The sequence below is a fragment of the Cariama cristata genome, unplaced genomic scaffold, assembly GCF_000690535.1.
Source record: "Cariama cristata isolate BGI_N322 unplaced genomic scaffold, ASM69053v1 scaffold36590, whole genome shotgun sequence".
NCBI classification, from domain to species: Eukaryota; Metazoa; Chordata; class Aves; order Cariamiformes; family Cariamidae; genus Cariama; species Cariama cristata.
Genome location: NW_009595024.1, coordinates 1 through 17,516, shown reverse-complemented (window position 1 = coordinate 17,516; position 17,516 = coordinate 1). Strand labels below are relative to the sequence as shown.

Sequence of the window (17,516 nt, the reverse complement as noted above, 5' to 3'; positions counted from 1 at the left end):
TTTTTTCCCCTGAATACTGTGCAGTACTGGGGAGGAAAGGCTACTTGGCCTTTCTCCTAGCAGATGTTTGTCCCAGTATTCTGTGTGGAAACAGATTCTTTTCATTGGGAAAGTAAGAATAATGCTTACTTGCATTAATGGCAAGAGGGACTACATGAATAAACTGCGGTGATGATTCTTTGAGATGTGAAAGGAAAGCAATATTCCCACTGAGGTCCTCATCCTTGTCAACCTGAGTGACATGCAGATTAGTTAAGTCAGTTCTGGAGTATTTTTTGGCATTTGTGAATGGGCCTGCAATTCATTACTCTTTCCTCTACTGTTCTAATAGTTATAATATAAAACTCAGAAAGTTTGAGTTGCTTAAAATTGCATACCAGACTTACAAGAAGTTAAGAACATTGAGTTCAGTCATACTCCCGGCTTATGAGCATCATTATTTTTTTCCTAAAACTTTGGTGATGCTTCTCAGAGCTTGCTGCTGCTGGTTGGAAAGTATGTAATGGAAGTGACAGCTCCCTCGGGAATTATCTGCAGCAAAACCTGTTTTTTCATGTTGCATGGACTTAGTCTTTTAATACTGTGTAAATCATTTTAGCTGTTTGGATATAAATACAAATCCACCTTAAGGTGCCACAGAACTGAATATGAAGATTTTGAATTGGAAACCTGATCTGGCGGAGGGGCATGATATTTTAATAACTGTTTCTATCAAGCTGAAATAGGACTAATTTCACCTCATAATATTGCATGCTGTTTTTTTTTTTTCACGATAACAGGCAAAATGCTTTGAGAGAGGTCTATGCACATGCAGTTCTTGGACAGCATTCTCATGTAGTAAGGTACTACTCTGCATGGGCAGAAGATGATCACATGCTTATACAGAATGAATACTGCAATGGTGAGTAAAGTTTATCACTTGTTCTGAACTTGCTTTCAAAAAAATCTAACTTTTGAAGATATACAGGTGTCTCTACAAATCCCTAGCACTAGTTAGGAATTGATTGCCCTACCCATAGCTCATACCATCGTTGTCTCAAATGTGTCTGATGTTCTTTTGTGTTGGAAAAGGCATATCAGGTATATGAAGCAAAAACTATACAAAGTTGCTGACAAAGTCTTAAGTGTTCAAGAATACTGGAAGTACAGTGAAGCATTCGCGAGCAGCAAAACTGTTTGTTCTTCTGTACAATAGTACAAGCTGGAATAGAGAAAACAAACAGACAGGTCCCTTTAAAAATGGGAGGTGGACCCAATTTCTGAAGCCTTTTGCTATGGTTGACACCCTGCCAGAGATTTGGAAGGAGAGAGGTCTTTTCCCTTGTGTTGGTATCCCATTGATTAGCGTGGCAACTGCAGCAGAAAAATAATTTTATGGTATTACATGGCTATAAAAAGAGGATACAGCACAGATTTTACACTTCCTGTGTATCACCAGCAGCAAGTTCTTGGTGATACATTCACTGCTAATTTTGGAAGCCACCAATATTTACTTTTGCAAGCAAGTTGTCGTTACTTTGTCAACTATTTGATGTAAAATAATTGGTTGTTTTCTTTAATGTTGTTTTAGGTGGCAGTTTAGCAGATGCCATAAGTGAAAATTATAGGAATATGCATTATTTTACTGAACCAGAACTGAAGGACCTGCTACTTCAGGTGGCTCGAGGCTTAAAGTACATTCATTCGATGTCACTGGTACACATGGATATCAAACCTAGTAAGTTTGTAAACTGCTTTACTCTGTATTGACAACTTCCTCAGTTAATTTAATCTGCTGTAGAAAAATGAGCTGTTAGCCACACCTTACTAACTGTAAATTCTTCACTGAAGTTCTAAATAGCAATACAAAGATGTCAGTTATAAAATTGGCTAGCGAACTTAAACTGTTGTTGAGTTTATCTTGGGTCCCTTTTGCGTAATTGACTCTACTTGCATAACACTTGGCTCCCCTCCCAGCAGAGGGGCCAGAAAGAGTAAACTGTAGTTTCTCGCACTACTTACTGGATGTGTATGCAACTAAAAATTCTGTGTGGCTAAAGGAAACTGTAGTGAAACTAGATGAAGTAGAAATTGGACAAAAATGGGTTCTTTTTAAAAACTCTGCTCTTTTTCAGGTAATATTTTCATATCTAGGACATCAGTCCCCAGTACAACTTCAGAAGAAGGTGATGATGATGACTGGTCATCTGATAGAGTCATATTTAAAATAGGTGAGAAGTAGCACGCTTGGGCTCAAAAGACTTGCATTGTCTATTTGTCTTATGAAAAATAACTGTCTTTTCTTTTTGCAGGTGACCTTGGTCATGTAACTCGAGTATCTAGTCCACAAGTAGAGGAAGGTGATAGCCGTTTTCTTGCAAATGAAGTCCTACAAGAGGTAACTGTTCTGTTTGTGGAAAATAGTGATGTTAGATCTGCATGCTGTTTTCTTAGAGAAATGAGTTGCTGTCTGCCGCCTCCTTGCTGGAGGAGAAACTTCCTAAATGGTATCCCCTTGAACACTGTTAGTACTTAAAGGGGAATGTAATATTGTGGATGTGTTCAGTGCTGAATAGCTTAGCTGTCTGTTAGATTTCTTCTTACGCTGGGTGGTATGTGTAGTAAATGTATTTTTCTTTATTTTTTTCAAGAACTACACTCATTTGCCAAAAGCAGATATTTTTGCTCTTGCTCTGACTGTTGTCTGTGCTGCTGGGGCTGAACCACTTCCAACTAATGGGGACCAATGGCATGAAATTCGACAAGGAAAACTACCTAGAATACCACAAGTGCTTTCTCAAGAATTACTAGACTTACTAAAAGTAAGAACTCTTGTACTAGTGGCTCACCGATTAGTGTAATTTACTGTATTACTGGCCTTAACGAGAATGCTTTCTTTTCTTTTCTTTTTTCCAAGGTTATGATTAATCCTGATCCAGAGAAGAGGCCTTCAGCTGTGGCACTAGTCAAGCATTCAGTGCTGCTCTCTGCTGCAAAAAAGAGCGCAGAGCAGCTCCGGATAGAACTGAATGCTGAAAAATTCAAAAACTCGCTCTTGCAGAAGTAAGTAGTTCCTTGGGGACCTTAAATATAACTCAATTTCTAATAGGTTTTCATATGATAGTAGAGTGGTGATAAAACAGGACCGTCCTTGCACAAGGTCCACAAATCTGTATGCATGTATATACCTGAGAGGACAAAGTGTAACTTTAAAAGGTAACTTTAAAAGGAACTTTCTCCCTTAGAGTGTTCAGGAAGTTTCTTCTATGGAATCTCAACTACACTGTTAGTATTCAAGGCATACAAAACATTATGGTTTTTAAAAAATGTTTCCAGCATAATGCATACTTTTGTGATGTGTAGTGTAACTTACATGTATGTTATTTGTGTCTGTGTGTTCCTAGGTCATATGTACATTGAAACATGTTGAAAAACTTAAATGAGCAACTGTTTTGAACTTAAATGAAGTGGTACATCAAGAATGTTTTTGGACTAATTTGACTTGTACACAGCAGTGTTATTAGGTTACCAGAGAATGATTTATATTGGGTGGTTATCTTGTCCTACCCCTTCCCTCAACACTCGCATCTGAATTAAAGCTTTTAAGAAGAGATTCCCTTTAGGAAAGTCTGATTTCTGCTTAAGTTTCAGAGAAAGAGTAAGTTAAGAAGTAATCTTCTGATTCTTTCACTGCACTGAACTTTGCACATGTTAGACATAATAGGCAGGCTTTCATGAGGGAATATAGAACACTGATTACTTTCTGACTGGGTCATTTTGAATGAAGATGTTAACTTCACTTTTGGACTCTATCCATTGCTATCTGCTTATATTGCCATTGCTACAGTCTGAATGTAGCCAGACTTGCCATTTTAGATGGTTATCTTTATAGTTTTCTTGAGAATTACACTGACTGCAGAAAGAATAATTTGACAGTTTGTGCAGGTTATTCAAGGACAGATTTGCTGAGGTAACTTGCTTACTTGTATAGAGACAACATATTTTTGTATCCTGTGAATGGGGAAGTTGGCAAAGCTAATATTTTGTGAAGACTACTTCTGCCCTGCAACAAGTAGGGTACATCCTTATAAAGTAACTGTAAATCTGAGGATGATTTAAAAAGAACCACAGTAATTTTTAATGTTGTGTGGGATAATGTTTCATAAAATAGTGTTTATTTTGATTTAGTTTTTTAACACTGCTGCATTTGACCCATTTAAGATACCACTTGTGTATGTAAGTTATCATCAGTGAAAGGAATCCTTGTAAGGAAACAGCTTTTCTACTGTGTCGTCGTCTTCTTCAGAGGAAAGAAGAATTCAAGATTAGACTTCTAGGGAAGAATGGAAGTATATAATAAAACTTAATTTCCTAGTAACGGTGTGGTGGGAGGGTGTGCACACATGTGTTTGCATTTGTGACTGACATTCAGTCTTTAGGGAAGATGACTAAAAGTTGATTGCATTTTCTTGCTGTGAACTGACACAGTGATAATGTGGGGAGGATTAGATGGGGCATGGGTGTTAATGAGTAATACTTCGTCTTACAAGAATGGAACTAGCTTATTAAACTAAAACATGCAACTTAAAAGCTAAATACATCAATAGGCAGCAAGCTTGTAAAATTTGATCTGGCTTTGGAGTCCAGATGTGAAATGAGATTACAAATACTAGTTCTTATCGTATAGAAAGCTCTTTGAGGGATAGTTTGGGATACGAGAAGGAAAAGAGTATGAGGGAAATCCTTACACTTAGCTTTATGTCAGCCTTTAAGGAAAAGAGAGAAGGGGTGTGGGGGGAAACCCTCAATAAAGATAACTTTGCTCTTTAGTCAGACTATTTCATAGTTTCATCCTGAGTTTTACTTAACTTTGTCCTTGACTGAGTATTGGTAATTCTCTGAAACAGAATAGTGTTGTAAGGGGACAATGGCCTGTGCTGCCTTCAGTGACTCAGTCTTGCAGTTTTGGACTCAAATTTTTATGTTGGGCAAAAAGGATTTAAATGGCAATAAACTTTTGATGTGGGTCTGCAAAAGGAAAAGGATGCTTCCCAAGTTGTCTGTTGCCAGTTACATTCATCTATGTTCATCTAACTGTATGTCTGTCTGACTCTTCCACAGAAGTTCAGTTGTGGCTGAATGCTTCATTTGGGCAAACCTCAGTAATTAGCTCTTCAGTGATTTATCATACAGCTTGTACTAGAAAGTAAACAGCATCCTACTGTATTCTGGTAACTGAAGTATTGAGCTGCTTGTAAAAGGCTGGATTTAAAAATCTGAGTTGTGTGAATTTGTTATTTCCTTCCCGTGTTGTTCAAAAGAAAGAACATCTAGACAATGAACATGCCACTTCTGTTCTCTGGGATGTAAACAGGTGGATACCATTGATAATGGTCTTAGTATGACCTAAACTGATGGCAAGTCTTAAGTTCTGAACTGCTGTAATTCATGTGAAACACTCTTGCTGCGATACGCCTGTAGTAGTTGCTGATACTGTTGCAGAAGTGTGACTCTCTCCATGTCTTGCAGAGAGCTGAAGAAGGCACAGATGGCAAAGGCCGCAGCTGAGGAACGAGCACTGTTCACTGACAGAATGACAACCAGATCTACGACACAAAATAGACCATCTCGACTCGTTGGAAAGAAAATGAATCGCTCAGTTAGTCTTACTATATACTAACTATGAAGTCTAAAAGAACTACTGAGGATGGCTATAGTATCTCTGCTGGACTGAAGCCTAAGGAATTGAAGGAAGCATTCAATTCCTGGTTTCTTGTCCTGTCTGTGATCAGTGTCACTAGTTTTACAGGAATTGCTTCTGGGTTTTTACTTGTATAATACAGCTGATTAGCTGTATTAACCATTTGAGTTAATGGACTTCAGTTACTATCTTGTCTGTAGAGGATCCTGGATGTTAATCCATAAGCCTTTCGGTTACACTGTTAGATGTTACATCATCCCAGGGTTAACCACTGTAGTGGTGTGCTGCTTTGTAGTGTTAAGGCATTGTAATAAGAAGTAATATCCCTAATGATCTTTAAGAGGGAGGGAGGGGGCCTTGCTTTGATAGTTACTGATTTTTTTTTTTGGAGCAGAGGGGAATAAATTTTGAAAGACAGGCTTTACGGCCACCTACACTCAATGTACCTGATGTCAGGTAGACTTTTATTGTGAATTTTATTTGTATATTCAACTGGGAGCACTTTGTAGGCATTGCATAAACCACAGCTGAGAAACCTGTGGAATTAAGTGCCATGTGGAACTGCTGCTATTTTTAGTTTGTTGTCCTCGCTGTAAACTGTAGCATTAAAACAATCATTATTGTGTTAATAGGCTTCTTGTTAAAACAATTACGTGAAAAAAATCGAAGCTGCATTTTAGTGAAGGCAGCATTTTTCTCTCAAAGCTAGTGCATTGTGAAATAATGCACCAATTTAATATTTGGACTCTGTATTAGTGTAGTGCAATTGTTAATGTCTTGGCTATTGATGTTTTGTAATTCTTTCTAATAAGGTTCTCTAAATGTTGGTATTCTCTTCAGTTGTCCATTCTTGAGGCTATTGTATATTTTTTTTTTTATGTTGGAGTACTTGTAAATAACTGTTTAGTGTAAGTGTTCAGGTTGTTCTTCATTCTTTATGTACATAAGTTTGATTGTGCTTATAGTATACTATACTGAAACTGCAGTCTGAGATGCCAACAGACAAAGCATAACTATTGAGTTTTAAGTTCCAAAACGAACAGAATGTGGCCATCGGAACCTGTACTGATGTTGGACCTCGGCTGACAGATGTTGCTAAAAAAAATAGAACTGTTCTAATTACTGGCTTGTCCATTCATTAATTTTAGCTTAAACAATGTTTCCCATTTGTGCTCTATTTGTTCTTACTAGTGTTGAATTTGAATATTAAAGTTAAAAGTTTTGTTTAATATTGTCTAACACTTATTTAACTCTATAGTTGTGGAAATAAACTATTGAGTCAGGAATATACTATGGCAAGTCCTGATTAGATCTGCTCCTCTGTAATGCTTGTGGTTCCCTCTCATGAGGGTACGATTGAGATAACATACTCGCTGATAGTTATGTTAGGAGAGAAGCACCACAGTCTGTGCGTTAGTACCTATAGCAGTCTGTCTCTACAGCTTCAGAAATGGTACTGCATGTTGGAAAGATGAAGCCCCTGGAAGATTTGAAGTGGAACCCATGACTGAAGATGGAGGACTAGATGAAACTATGTGAAGAAAGACCTGGGTCTGAGGTAAGGAGGAAAACTCATGAATTGCTGAGAATGGGAAGAGAACTGCTTATTTAGTAGTTGGGAAGAAAACAGTGCGAGGAATTGAAATAGGCTAGGGATCACAATAACAGCATATTTTGTGGCATGGATGCAAAATTTGTGCATTTGTATTCTGCCTGAGGTAAAGAAGAGAGATACAGTAAAACTAATAAAGGCTTAATGGATTAGTCTATTGGGGAAGCTTTTGCATTGCTGTATTAAAGAGTCACAGGTGACTATCAGAGAAGCTGTATGTGAATTGAATGGACTATCATAAAATCTAACTTTGCAATTAGCAAATGAAAACTGCTAAGTATTTTTATTTGTAAGAGGTCTGAGTGCTATTCATGTATGACAGTGAAATTCGGAGGCTTGGTTTAGGTAACTTTATTCTCTGAACATGCAGTTCTCATCAGAAAAAAACTGATAGACTGGAATACTTTTAAGTTTTTTTTACTTTACGTGATAGTCCTGTCTTGTGAGAGAGCTTAGAATATCTCATAGGGTTTTGTTGCAGCATTTTAATCTTCATCTACACTAAATAAGACCTCATTTAAAGCACACTTCTAAACAGTCATAAATATGAACAGACTTAATAAGCCTTTCTTCCCCTATAATGTGATAAATTTGGTCTACCTATGATAATTATGTGCTCTTGCATCTCTCGCTTTCAGAGACTTGCAACATCAGTACAGGAATTTCTGCGCAAACAAGCCGTACACAGTAGCTATGTAGGCTTGTAGGGGTGGGCTCTTTGCTGGGTAAAAAACTGGCTGGATGGCCAGGCCCAAAGAGTGGTGGTGAATGGAGTTAAATCCAGTTGGCAGTCGGTCACCAGTGGTGTTCCCCAGGGCTCAGTACTGGTGCCAGTTCTGTTTAATATCTTTATCAGTGATTTGGACGAGGGGATCGAGCGCACCCTCAGTCAGTCTGCAGGTGACACCAAGTTGGGTGGGAGTGTTGATCTGCTGGAGGGCAGGAAGGCTCTGCAGAGGGACCTGGACAGGCTGGATTGATGGGCCAAGGCCAACTGTGTGAGGTTCAACAAGGCTCAGTGCTGGGTCCTGCATCTGGGTCACAACAGCCCCATGCAACGCTACAGGCTTGGGGATGAGTGGCTGGAAAGCTGCTTGGTGGAAAAGGGCCTGGGGGTGTTGGTCAACAGCCGGCTGAACATGAGCCAGCAGTGTGCCCAGGTGGCCAAGAAGGCCAAGGACATCCTGGCCTGTATCAGAAATAGTGTGGCCAGCAGGACTAGGGCAGTGATCGTCCCCCTGTACTCGGCACTGGTGAGGCTGTACCTTGAATGCTGTGTTCAGTTTTGGGCCCCTCACTACAAGACATTGAGGGGCTGCAGTGTGTTCAGAGAAGGGCAACAAAGGTGGTGAAGGGCCTGGAGAAAAAGCCTTACGAGGAGCAGCTGAGGGAGCTGGGGTTGTTTAGTCTGGAGAAAAGGAGGCTGAAGTGAGACCTGATCACTCTCTACAACTACCTGAAAGGAGGGTGTAGCGAGGTGGGGGTTGGTCTCTTCTCCCAAGTAACAAGTGATAGAATGAGAAGCAACAGCTTAAAGTTGTGCCAGGGGAGGATTAGATTGGATATTAAGAACAATTTCTTCACTGAAAGTGTTGTCAAGCATTGGAACAGGCTGCCCAGGGAGGTGGTGGAGTCACCATTTTTGGAGGCATTTAAAAGACATGTAGATGTGGTGCTTAGGGACATGGTTTAGTGGTGGATTTGGCAGTGTTAGGTTAACAGTTGGACCTGATGATCTTAAGGGTACTTTCAAACCTAAATGTATGATTCCATTGCTGGTCACGGGGTTTGTATCTGCCATGGAAGGGATGCCCAGCCTAAAGCATGCAACTAAAGTAGGTTTGGATGTTTTAACTTCTGTGTGCTAAGAGAATGTTTAAAAAGGAGCTTCAGGGTTTTTAAGTATTTTATATGAGATAAGAATGGTGAAACTTTATCTCAAATTTTCATAAGCTTTCCTGAGGCCAGTGGTGAGGCTGAGAATGCTGGCCCCAACAGTGGCTGGTGGGAAGAGGCACAGAATTTGGAAAGTGTGCATCAATGCTTCCCATGAATACTCTCCGCATCCACTGAGTCATGATTCAGATGCTTGCTGAGTGAGAAGTGGTATCTATTTTTCCTGGCGTTGAAGGGTTTTTCTTTTAAATAAAGCAGTCTTACAGTAATTTTGGTAGCTTACAAATTTATTGCGAAAACAACATTGGGGCAAAACTTGTATGTAGTTAAGCAAGCCACCTTTTTAGGTGGAAGAAGTAGCTACTAGCCTGTCACAAAATGTAGGAAGTCAGATGTCAGTTGAAGAAATTCTGCCAAGCATGGTGTAACAAGGTGAGCTTCAACACTTTAAGAAGAAAGCTTTATCGCAATTTAAGAAGCAAGCATTAGAGTTGAGTGGCAAATGTGTTATTCAAAATAGTTACAGTTAATGTTTAACCATTTTTTCTCATGAATTATCTAGCTTAATTTTCCAATACAGAGACAGCATAGTAGCTTAAATTTTTGATCAGAGTACCTGACTCCTTGAAGAACTACATAGAAAGAGAACCTAAAAATAACTGAAAGCAGGTATTTCATATCCCCACTTCCTCTAGATATTTGTCTGCTTCTTTGTCTTCTGTCTTTGCTTATAAATCCAGTGTCTGTAATCCATCTTATAATGATATGTTACTGGACAACACTACCTGTCTAGTCTTGCCGTATTTTGTGCCCAAAGAGCGGGTGGTGTGGAGGACTCAAGCTCTTACAGAATTAGTTTCCTGTAAAGACAAGACACTTAACGCTGACAAATGCTGCTTTCCAAAAGAATATTCTGAAATTGTTACATTTAAATGATTTATTTGTGGATGAACTGTCTTCTATTTGACTGTACAAAACTAGCTCTTGTTGGAAACAAGGAAATAAAAAAAGTATTAACCCCCCTCAGCTTCTTAATGTGAATTTCAAATATTGAGGATTGATTCACTTTTTGGATAATTCATCTTGTGAATCAAACGTTTCCATGGACTATGTAGAAATATTGATGGTCCTTGGTTTTCCATTGTTTTGCAGGCTAAGCTATTATAATCAAAACATAAATGTTGCATTTTTTAAAATATTGAGTCACATATGGTATTCAAATACTATATGAAATTCTAGTTATGCCATTGCTATCGAAACAAATTGGATTTACTTGGAGAAATATTTTTTCCAGAACAGTACTGTGATAGTCATGCATACTACTTTATAGCCATGAAGGCCAACAGATGGATGAAGAGTATGTCTGTAAAGAGAAGTTAGCACCCTCCAGTTGGAACCTGTAGCATGACTAGAAATTGTTGTTCTGTTTTCATAAATTGCATATCAAACTCCCAGCAATTGTGCCATGAATTCACACAGGGTTAAACAGCTGGAATTACTATGGTCATCTTTGTCTCTTTGTTTTTGTTGAGCTATTGATACACAGCATTTGTCTAGGGTTTGGTTTTTTTTTTGTTTTTTTTTTTTTTTTTTTTTTGCAGTTTCCACCAGCAATTGTGCCATGAATTCACACAGGGTTAAACAGCTGGAATTACTATGGTCATCTTTGTCTCTTTGTTTTTGTTGAGCTATTGATACACAGCATTTGTCTAGGGTTTGGTTTTTTTTTTTGGTTTTTTTTTTTTTTTTTTTTTTTTTTTGCAGTTTCCAAGTGTCATAGAATCATAGAATGGTTTGGGTTTGAAGGGACCTTTAAAGGTCATCTAGCCGAACCTCCCTGCAATGACCAGGGATGTCATCTTCCACTAGAGCAGGTTGCTCAGAGCCTTCTCCAACCTGACCTTGTCCTATTGGCTCACTGATTTTTCTGCTTCACCACTCCCGATACAAGCTGTTGATTACCACAGCCCTAATAACATGTTTTATTTTAGTTGCGATGGATCTGAATTAGTAAGATGTACTATTTGGCTTTTATGAAGTTATAGACAAGCTTTACCTCCACCTGGAAATGGTGGTAGGCACTGCTGTATATTTGAAAATAGGGTTTCAATTTCGTAGATTGCATTACTTTAGACTACAACACTGGAAACTTTCATGAATAAAAGTATACTTGGTTAGCCTATCCTTCTTGTTGAACTGGGACGGGGGGAGCACCATTGTTTGACCCCCTACCAAAAGCTGACCAGCCTCACCTTGTCCTTTAATGTGTTTTGTAGTCTCCAGCAACACCTGCTGGACAAAATGGTCAACTGTGCAATAAATTTTTGTCTTTGAAGTGTTTGTGTGCTAGTATGACACTCGACCCTGATTGTTAGAAATCATTAGCTTGTTCTGCAGTAGGGATGGAGCATTCTTGCCAGCAGTAGCTCAGGTAAGTGTTGACTTTTACTTTTTCATCCACAGCCATGCCCTCCGTTCTGTAGGCTTGCAAGAGGCATCCTCATAATTTCACCATATATGTGATTTGGCTTATAACATGTATGCATGCTTAATAAATCTGTACATGTCTGCTACCTATGAATATCACTGCTATAGCTGTGCTTGAGGACTCACGTCTAAAGCAGTGGCCAGCAAGAGCCAAAAGCAGGGCTCTTCCCTGTCTGAACCGAACCTTCGTCCAGCGAACCGTGGAAACCATCAGAGAGGGCTGCGATCTCCCCTGGTTGGAGGCTGCTGAGCTGACACATAGGTTCTTGTCTCAAGAAACATTGCAGAGAGAAAGCAAGAAGAACCAGTGCCTGGGCAAGACAGCACACAGGAAATTAAGGTCCCGCTTCTGTTTAAACGGTTGGAATTGGATGAAGATGCTATCTTGCCAAAGTATAATAGGATTGGGGGAGGGGAAAGGGAGGTGCCCCAGGCGAGAATATTGCTGTGCCGAATTAACCAGGAAGCAATTTATTACTGTTTAGCACGTTGCTTGGAGATCTGAGGTTGTACACACTTAAAAATTATCTGAGATTCTGGATAGTCTTGAAAAATCTGAAGAATTGGTTTCAAAGATCTTCCTTTTGCCAGTCATTTGACTCTTCTAATATGCAGCATCAATATTTAGCATGACATCTGAATAATCATGCTGGTCTAAAATGATTTCTCTGTTTGACTCAAGATAAAAGCAGAATAACTGGCCTAATTCTAACTAGCAATTCATGTATCCTTAGGGTTACTGCCAGATAGGTGGGCTAATGGACATAAAAACTGCTGCTGTTACTGAATTACCATTTATGCACAGGAAAAGTTTCTGCACATTCAGCCTGCATCCTGATGGAGCAGATCTTGTTCATCTATTGATTTATAGACAACAGAACGCAGCACTAATTAAAGTATTTTAGGCAAGGTGTTTTGTAGGATAGTGATGGGTGGGACAGGAGAAATACCTCCTCTTCCCAACCTTTCGTAGTCTCACAAACCACTGCTTTTGGGTGATCTTCCGATTTCTGCAGCTGTTTCCTCTTGACTCTTCTCTCTCAGCTACTTAGGTGTTAAGATGTTTAGGGTAGAGTCTCCCCATATATTTGTTCCATGCCTTAGCAAATGGGATTTTAATCTCCTTTTGGTCTTGTAGACACTGAGTCAATATTGACTGACAGTCTTCTACACTAATTCTGCTTAAATGGCTTTTTCTGTTGACCATTTCTCTCTTCAGTTTCCATCCCACAACATGGTATCGGATGGTTACTGCAGTACACAGCTGAGACTTAATTTTCTCTTCCTTTCTGCAAGTAAGGTATCTGTGGTATTCTGTTCTACGGTGAGTTCTATAACTTGGTGAGAAATACCTTATCAGCTACAAGTGTAGAGTAAGATGTGTGTTACCAGGGAGGAACTGAAAGGTAACTTAATGCTCTGAATTTTACCTCTTCATTATGTTTCTTTTGTCAAGTTTGAATAGAAATGCATGTGTGTTATATATGTCTATAAATAGCAGAAAACTATAGTAAAGTAGATGTGCTTTTTTTGCTGGAATCACTTCAAAGATTGCTCTAAAAGTCTTAGAAATGAATGGAAAATTAACTTTTTTTTTTGTAGGAGAGACTGAGCTGCCATTCTGAATCAGCATCTAATGCCGCTTCCTATTTCACCTAAAATAATTTTCATGCTTAATTTCTACATAGTTTCAGTGAGAATGTTTGAGTCATGTGTATAAGGCCAGAGATAAAACTTCTAAAAATGTTTTTAAATAATAGAAAAAACCCAAGTTCTTCAAATGGCTTGAGGACTGGGTTATAGTATAATGTCAAATATACTTACTGGTTTTTACACTGTCCCCCAGTGCTTCCTTGAGATGTTTTATGGTGGGACTAGTCTGTTCAGAAACTACAACACATTGATCATGAACACTGGCATTTGCTTTAGTTTTATTTTGATTTTCTACGGAAACATCGCTGTGAAATGGCAGATACTGGAAACACAGTTTGCTACAAAGTTGGCGTAATGGTCTTCAATTTCTGTTTGCTTCGATTTAGTTTTCCTGTGGAGAATGAAAATGACTGGTCTAGCCGCTGTTCAGGAAGATTTTCTCTGGGCTGACAATGAGCAGAAAACTGTGAGTTGCTGATGTGTCTGAATTCTTTCCTTGATGGCATTTTAACTGACTCAGTGGCATAAAAGAAACTTAGTAACAGTTCAAATGCGTAATCTTTCCTCTGGTTAGAACCTCCCTGACAAATACTTCTTATTCGGCTAACAAGGAGTAATTAGGCTTCTGCAGGGAGGAGGAAAAGCGATTGACCTCTTAAGGTTGAGCCTCAGCAGGATCTACCTAAAGCTTCTTCCTGAAACTGTGAGTCACTCTATGAGACTGTGAGCCAGTTTTCCCTCCCTGATCTCCTCACCACCCTTCGGTCACGTTTTCAACTGTGGTGAGCAAACAAGATTAGAATAAGCACAGATTTAAAATAAAGTTGCTGAGATCTCGAACAACTTTCAAGAAAAGCAGAAGTGTGTTAAGTTGCATCAGAACTTACTTCTGTACCATGCAAGTAACGTAAGAGTTTATGTAGTGCTTTCAAGGACTTCATGGTTTAGCATGATCACTGTTAATTAACGTCCTGTGGATTGTATGTCAATCTTATCTTCAAAGGTTTAGAATGTAAAGTTTTTGATAAGCAAAGATCCAGACTAGCACATTAACACAGAAGAGTTGCTTAAAATAACTCACACTTTGGGTGTGGGTACAGTTAGTCCTGTAACTTTGTTAAAGCTATTTTAGGTAAGTATAAAAAACAAAGGTTTTGTTCAACAGCAAGTTTATGTCTGCATATGAACAGTTTAACTGTTTTTGTTCAATTAGTTCAATCCTATAAAAAATATTTTAAATATGAGCATGTCTATATAAAATCATGTACTGGTTTTATGATAACTTGCAAGTATCCTTTTGAGTAACCTACCAAAAGCTGGAGCAGCTGAGGCTTATGTAAACTATTAACTTTAATGAAACATTTAAGCATGGACTGTTAACCTATTGACCTGAATGGAATTATTTATATTATTAGTGGAAAATGGGTCCTGTTCTGGCAAAGGATTTTAGTATGTCATTTAAATCAGGAATAACAGAAGCCAGCAAAAAGAACGAAGGCACAGAGGTGTTTTTTGGGGTTTGTTGTGTGTTTTTTTTTTTTCTTACAATTGCTTTGTGGGGCGTTGTTTTTTAATATCATTTTTCCGTTCTATTGTTCGTATAAAAATGAGCTGCTAAAAATCACTGAACTCTGTTCAAAACAGAAATTAAGTCTCTGCCATGAGGAGATTCATGTGTAAACCATATTAATTGCTTTTCCTCAGTGATATTTCACAGAACCTAATCGTATTATAATGTACTTTAAGAGGTTTGTTCTGTATTTGCTGGTGACCCTGTGGGTGCTCAGCTAACAAGTAAAATAGTTTATTAGGTTATCTGCATATACAAAAGTTGTCTCCTTCCTCCTTAAGTGAAACAGCTGTGGTCAAATTGGAGAAATGCTAATGTATTTCAAGATGATAGATGTTTCTGGTAATATTAATGGCTATAATGATAGCAAATCAGGTCCATTGGGAAATTTAATCCAATTAATATTTGATGTTAATTGTATGGTTCACACCATCCATCTTGAGGAAAGAGCATAATTACTTGTTTGTGGATTCCAAAGTCCTGAATAAACTATGGAGGAAAAGGTTAAGAAAAATGGGGGGAAAAAGGCTGCTAGGATATGCCTGGTGAATAAGGTAGATTGTGTTTGACAATTTGCTGTGCTACTGAGAGACTATGACGTCTCTGCATTGCTAGAGTATTTTTGTTGCTTGCTGTAAGCTAGAGAAGACACTGAAGAATAAAAATTACCAGAAATCTGTGGATGATTCTAGTCTCCAATTTCCCACATACAGAAAACTCATTTTATGAATTATCATGTATGTGAATTAAAAGTACTTGCTACAGTGGACTTCACCATCTGCTCATCAGTAGTGATCCTGACCAGAAGACCATTGTACGTTGAGGATTAGTGATCCGTGTAAGTTAGGCCTGTGCCTACCCAGCTGGTGCTGCCCTGCACTGCCTGCCCAGCCTGGCCTTGGGGGGATCAGTTTACCTGGCTGGTTGTACAGAGGGGCCTGCGGGCAGATCCCGCTTGGCCCCTGCGGTTATAGCCCCTGCGTGGCCTGCCCTTTCTCTGAAAGTGCAGCAAGAGACTCTTGTGTTAACATCCTTTCTGTTTGGCAGCAGAAACGATGCATAGAGTTGTTTCCTAGTGTACTGATTTTGGCTGGAGTAGAGTTAATTTTCTTCGTAGTAGCCAGTATGAGGCTGGATTGCTAACACAGGGATGTTTCAGTTACCCCTGAGCAGGGCTTACCCAGAGCCAAGGCCTTTTCTGCTCCTCACCCCACCCCACCAGCGAGGAGGCTGGGGGTGCACAAGGAGCTGTGAGGGGACACAGCTGGGACAGCTGACCCCAATGACCCAAGGGATATTACATACCATGTGACGTCATCCTCAGCTTATAAAGCTGGGGGAAGAAGGGGGAAGGGGGGTACGTTCGGACTGATGGCGTTCGTCTTCCCAAGTAACCGTTACATGTGATGGAGCCCTGCTTTCCTGGAGATGGCTGAACACCTGCCTGCCCATGGGAAGTGGTGAATGAATTCCTTGTTTTCCTTTGCTTGTGTGTGCGGCTTTTGCTTTACCTCTTAAACTGTCTTTACCTCAACCCACGAGTTTTCTCACTTTTACCCTTCGATTCTCTCCCCCATCCCACTGGCGGGGAGTGAGCGAGCGGCTGCGTGGTGCTTAACTGCCGGCTGGGGTTAAACCATGACACCTTGTATGAAAAATCCTGTAATAGCTTGAATGACCAAAATGGTGTAACTTTTCCATGGGCAGGATCTGCGTGACATGCTGCACCTTGGTCAGAGACCTGGTTGATGCTGCACAGCTCAGGGTTCCCAGCCCCTGAAGGGAATGTAAGACTATACTGTCCTCTCCATGATAGTGTTAGCTCCAATAAATGGCATTTGAGTGGTACTTTAGAGACTGAGTGCCTTTCTTACTGGGATCATAATGAACTGGCACCACCTGGTGCAAAACAGTCATCTTGCTGTAACTGCTAGAACTATTGCACCTGCACAGTGCTGTTTTTGTTCTGATGATGCAGTTGAATGAAGACTAAAATTGGACAAAACTTAAAACCTTTTTTTTCCCTTGTTCGCTAGATGTCTTGAATTTGGCATCTTAATAGTTCTCTTAAAGTCCATTAAAATGAAACCTTAACTTGATCATGAGCTGTGTACTGTGAATTATCTTAGATGCAGTATTCAAAGCAATATACGCTGTGGCATTATCTTCTTGCCACTTTTGGCCTAGATGCAACTGACCATTTTGTTAGCAGAGACGTACCCTTGAGGGGTCTGCTAGAAAGCACAAGCAGTGTGAAGACATCTGAAGTCCTTGCAGAGCAGCTGCTTTTGCCATTGCCTAGTCTGAACCCACAGCATTTAATAGGGCTTAACACACAAAAAACCCTGCCACCCCAAAACCCCCTCAGGACAAAACTTCTTCCTTGTGATGACGTTTTGTACTGCTCCTGCTCTGGAAGTAGTGGTGAAGTGTGGGGTTTTTTTTTTTTTTTTTTTTTTTTTTTTCTGATGGACCTTCGTTCACTCCAGCTGTATGCTGCCTTTGTGGCAAGCTGCTTTTTGAAATTCTTGGGGCTGGAACAGCCTACGAGCAAAGTGACTTTTCTCTCTGTGAGCGTTATCCCACGGCGAAAATCAGACCTAGTCCCCGGTACGAGC

The 17,516-nt window shown here is 39.6% G+C and overlaps 1 protein-coding gene across 1 annotated transcript in view; it reads left to right on the top strand.

The window, feature by feature from the left end:
• The window catches only part of WEE1 (WEE1 G2 checkpoint kinase), an 8,108-nt gene extending 1,199 nt beyond the window's left edge, over window positions 1-6,909 (top strand). The window contains exons 4-10 of the mRNA XM_009700071.1: window positions 780-901; window positions 1,571-1,717; window positions 2,115-2,210; window positions 2,292-2,377; window positions 2,631-2,801; window positions 2,897-3,042; window positions 5,509-6,909. Of these exons, the coding sequence (XP_009698373.1) occupies window positions 780-901; window positions 1,571-1,717; window positions 2,115-2,210; window positions 2,292-2,377; window positions 2,631-2,801; window positions 2,897-3,042; window positions 5,509-5,659 (919 nt within the window). The 3' untranslated portion in view covers window positions 5,660-6,909. The remainder of the gene's footprint in view (window positions 1-779; window positions 902-1,570; window positions 1,718-2,114; window positions 2,211-2,291; window positions 2,378-2,630; window positions 2,802-2,896; window positions 3,043-5,508) is intronic.
• The last annotated feature ends 10,607 nt before the right edge of the window (window positions 6,910-17,516 follow it).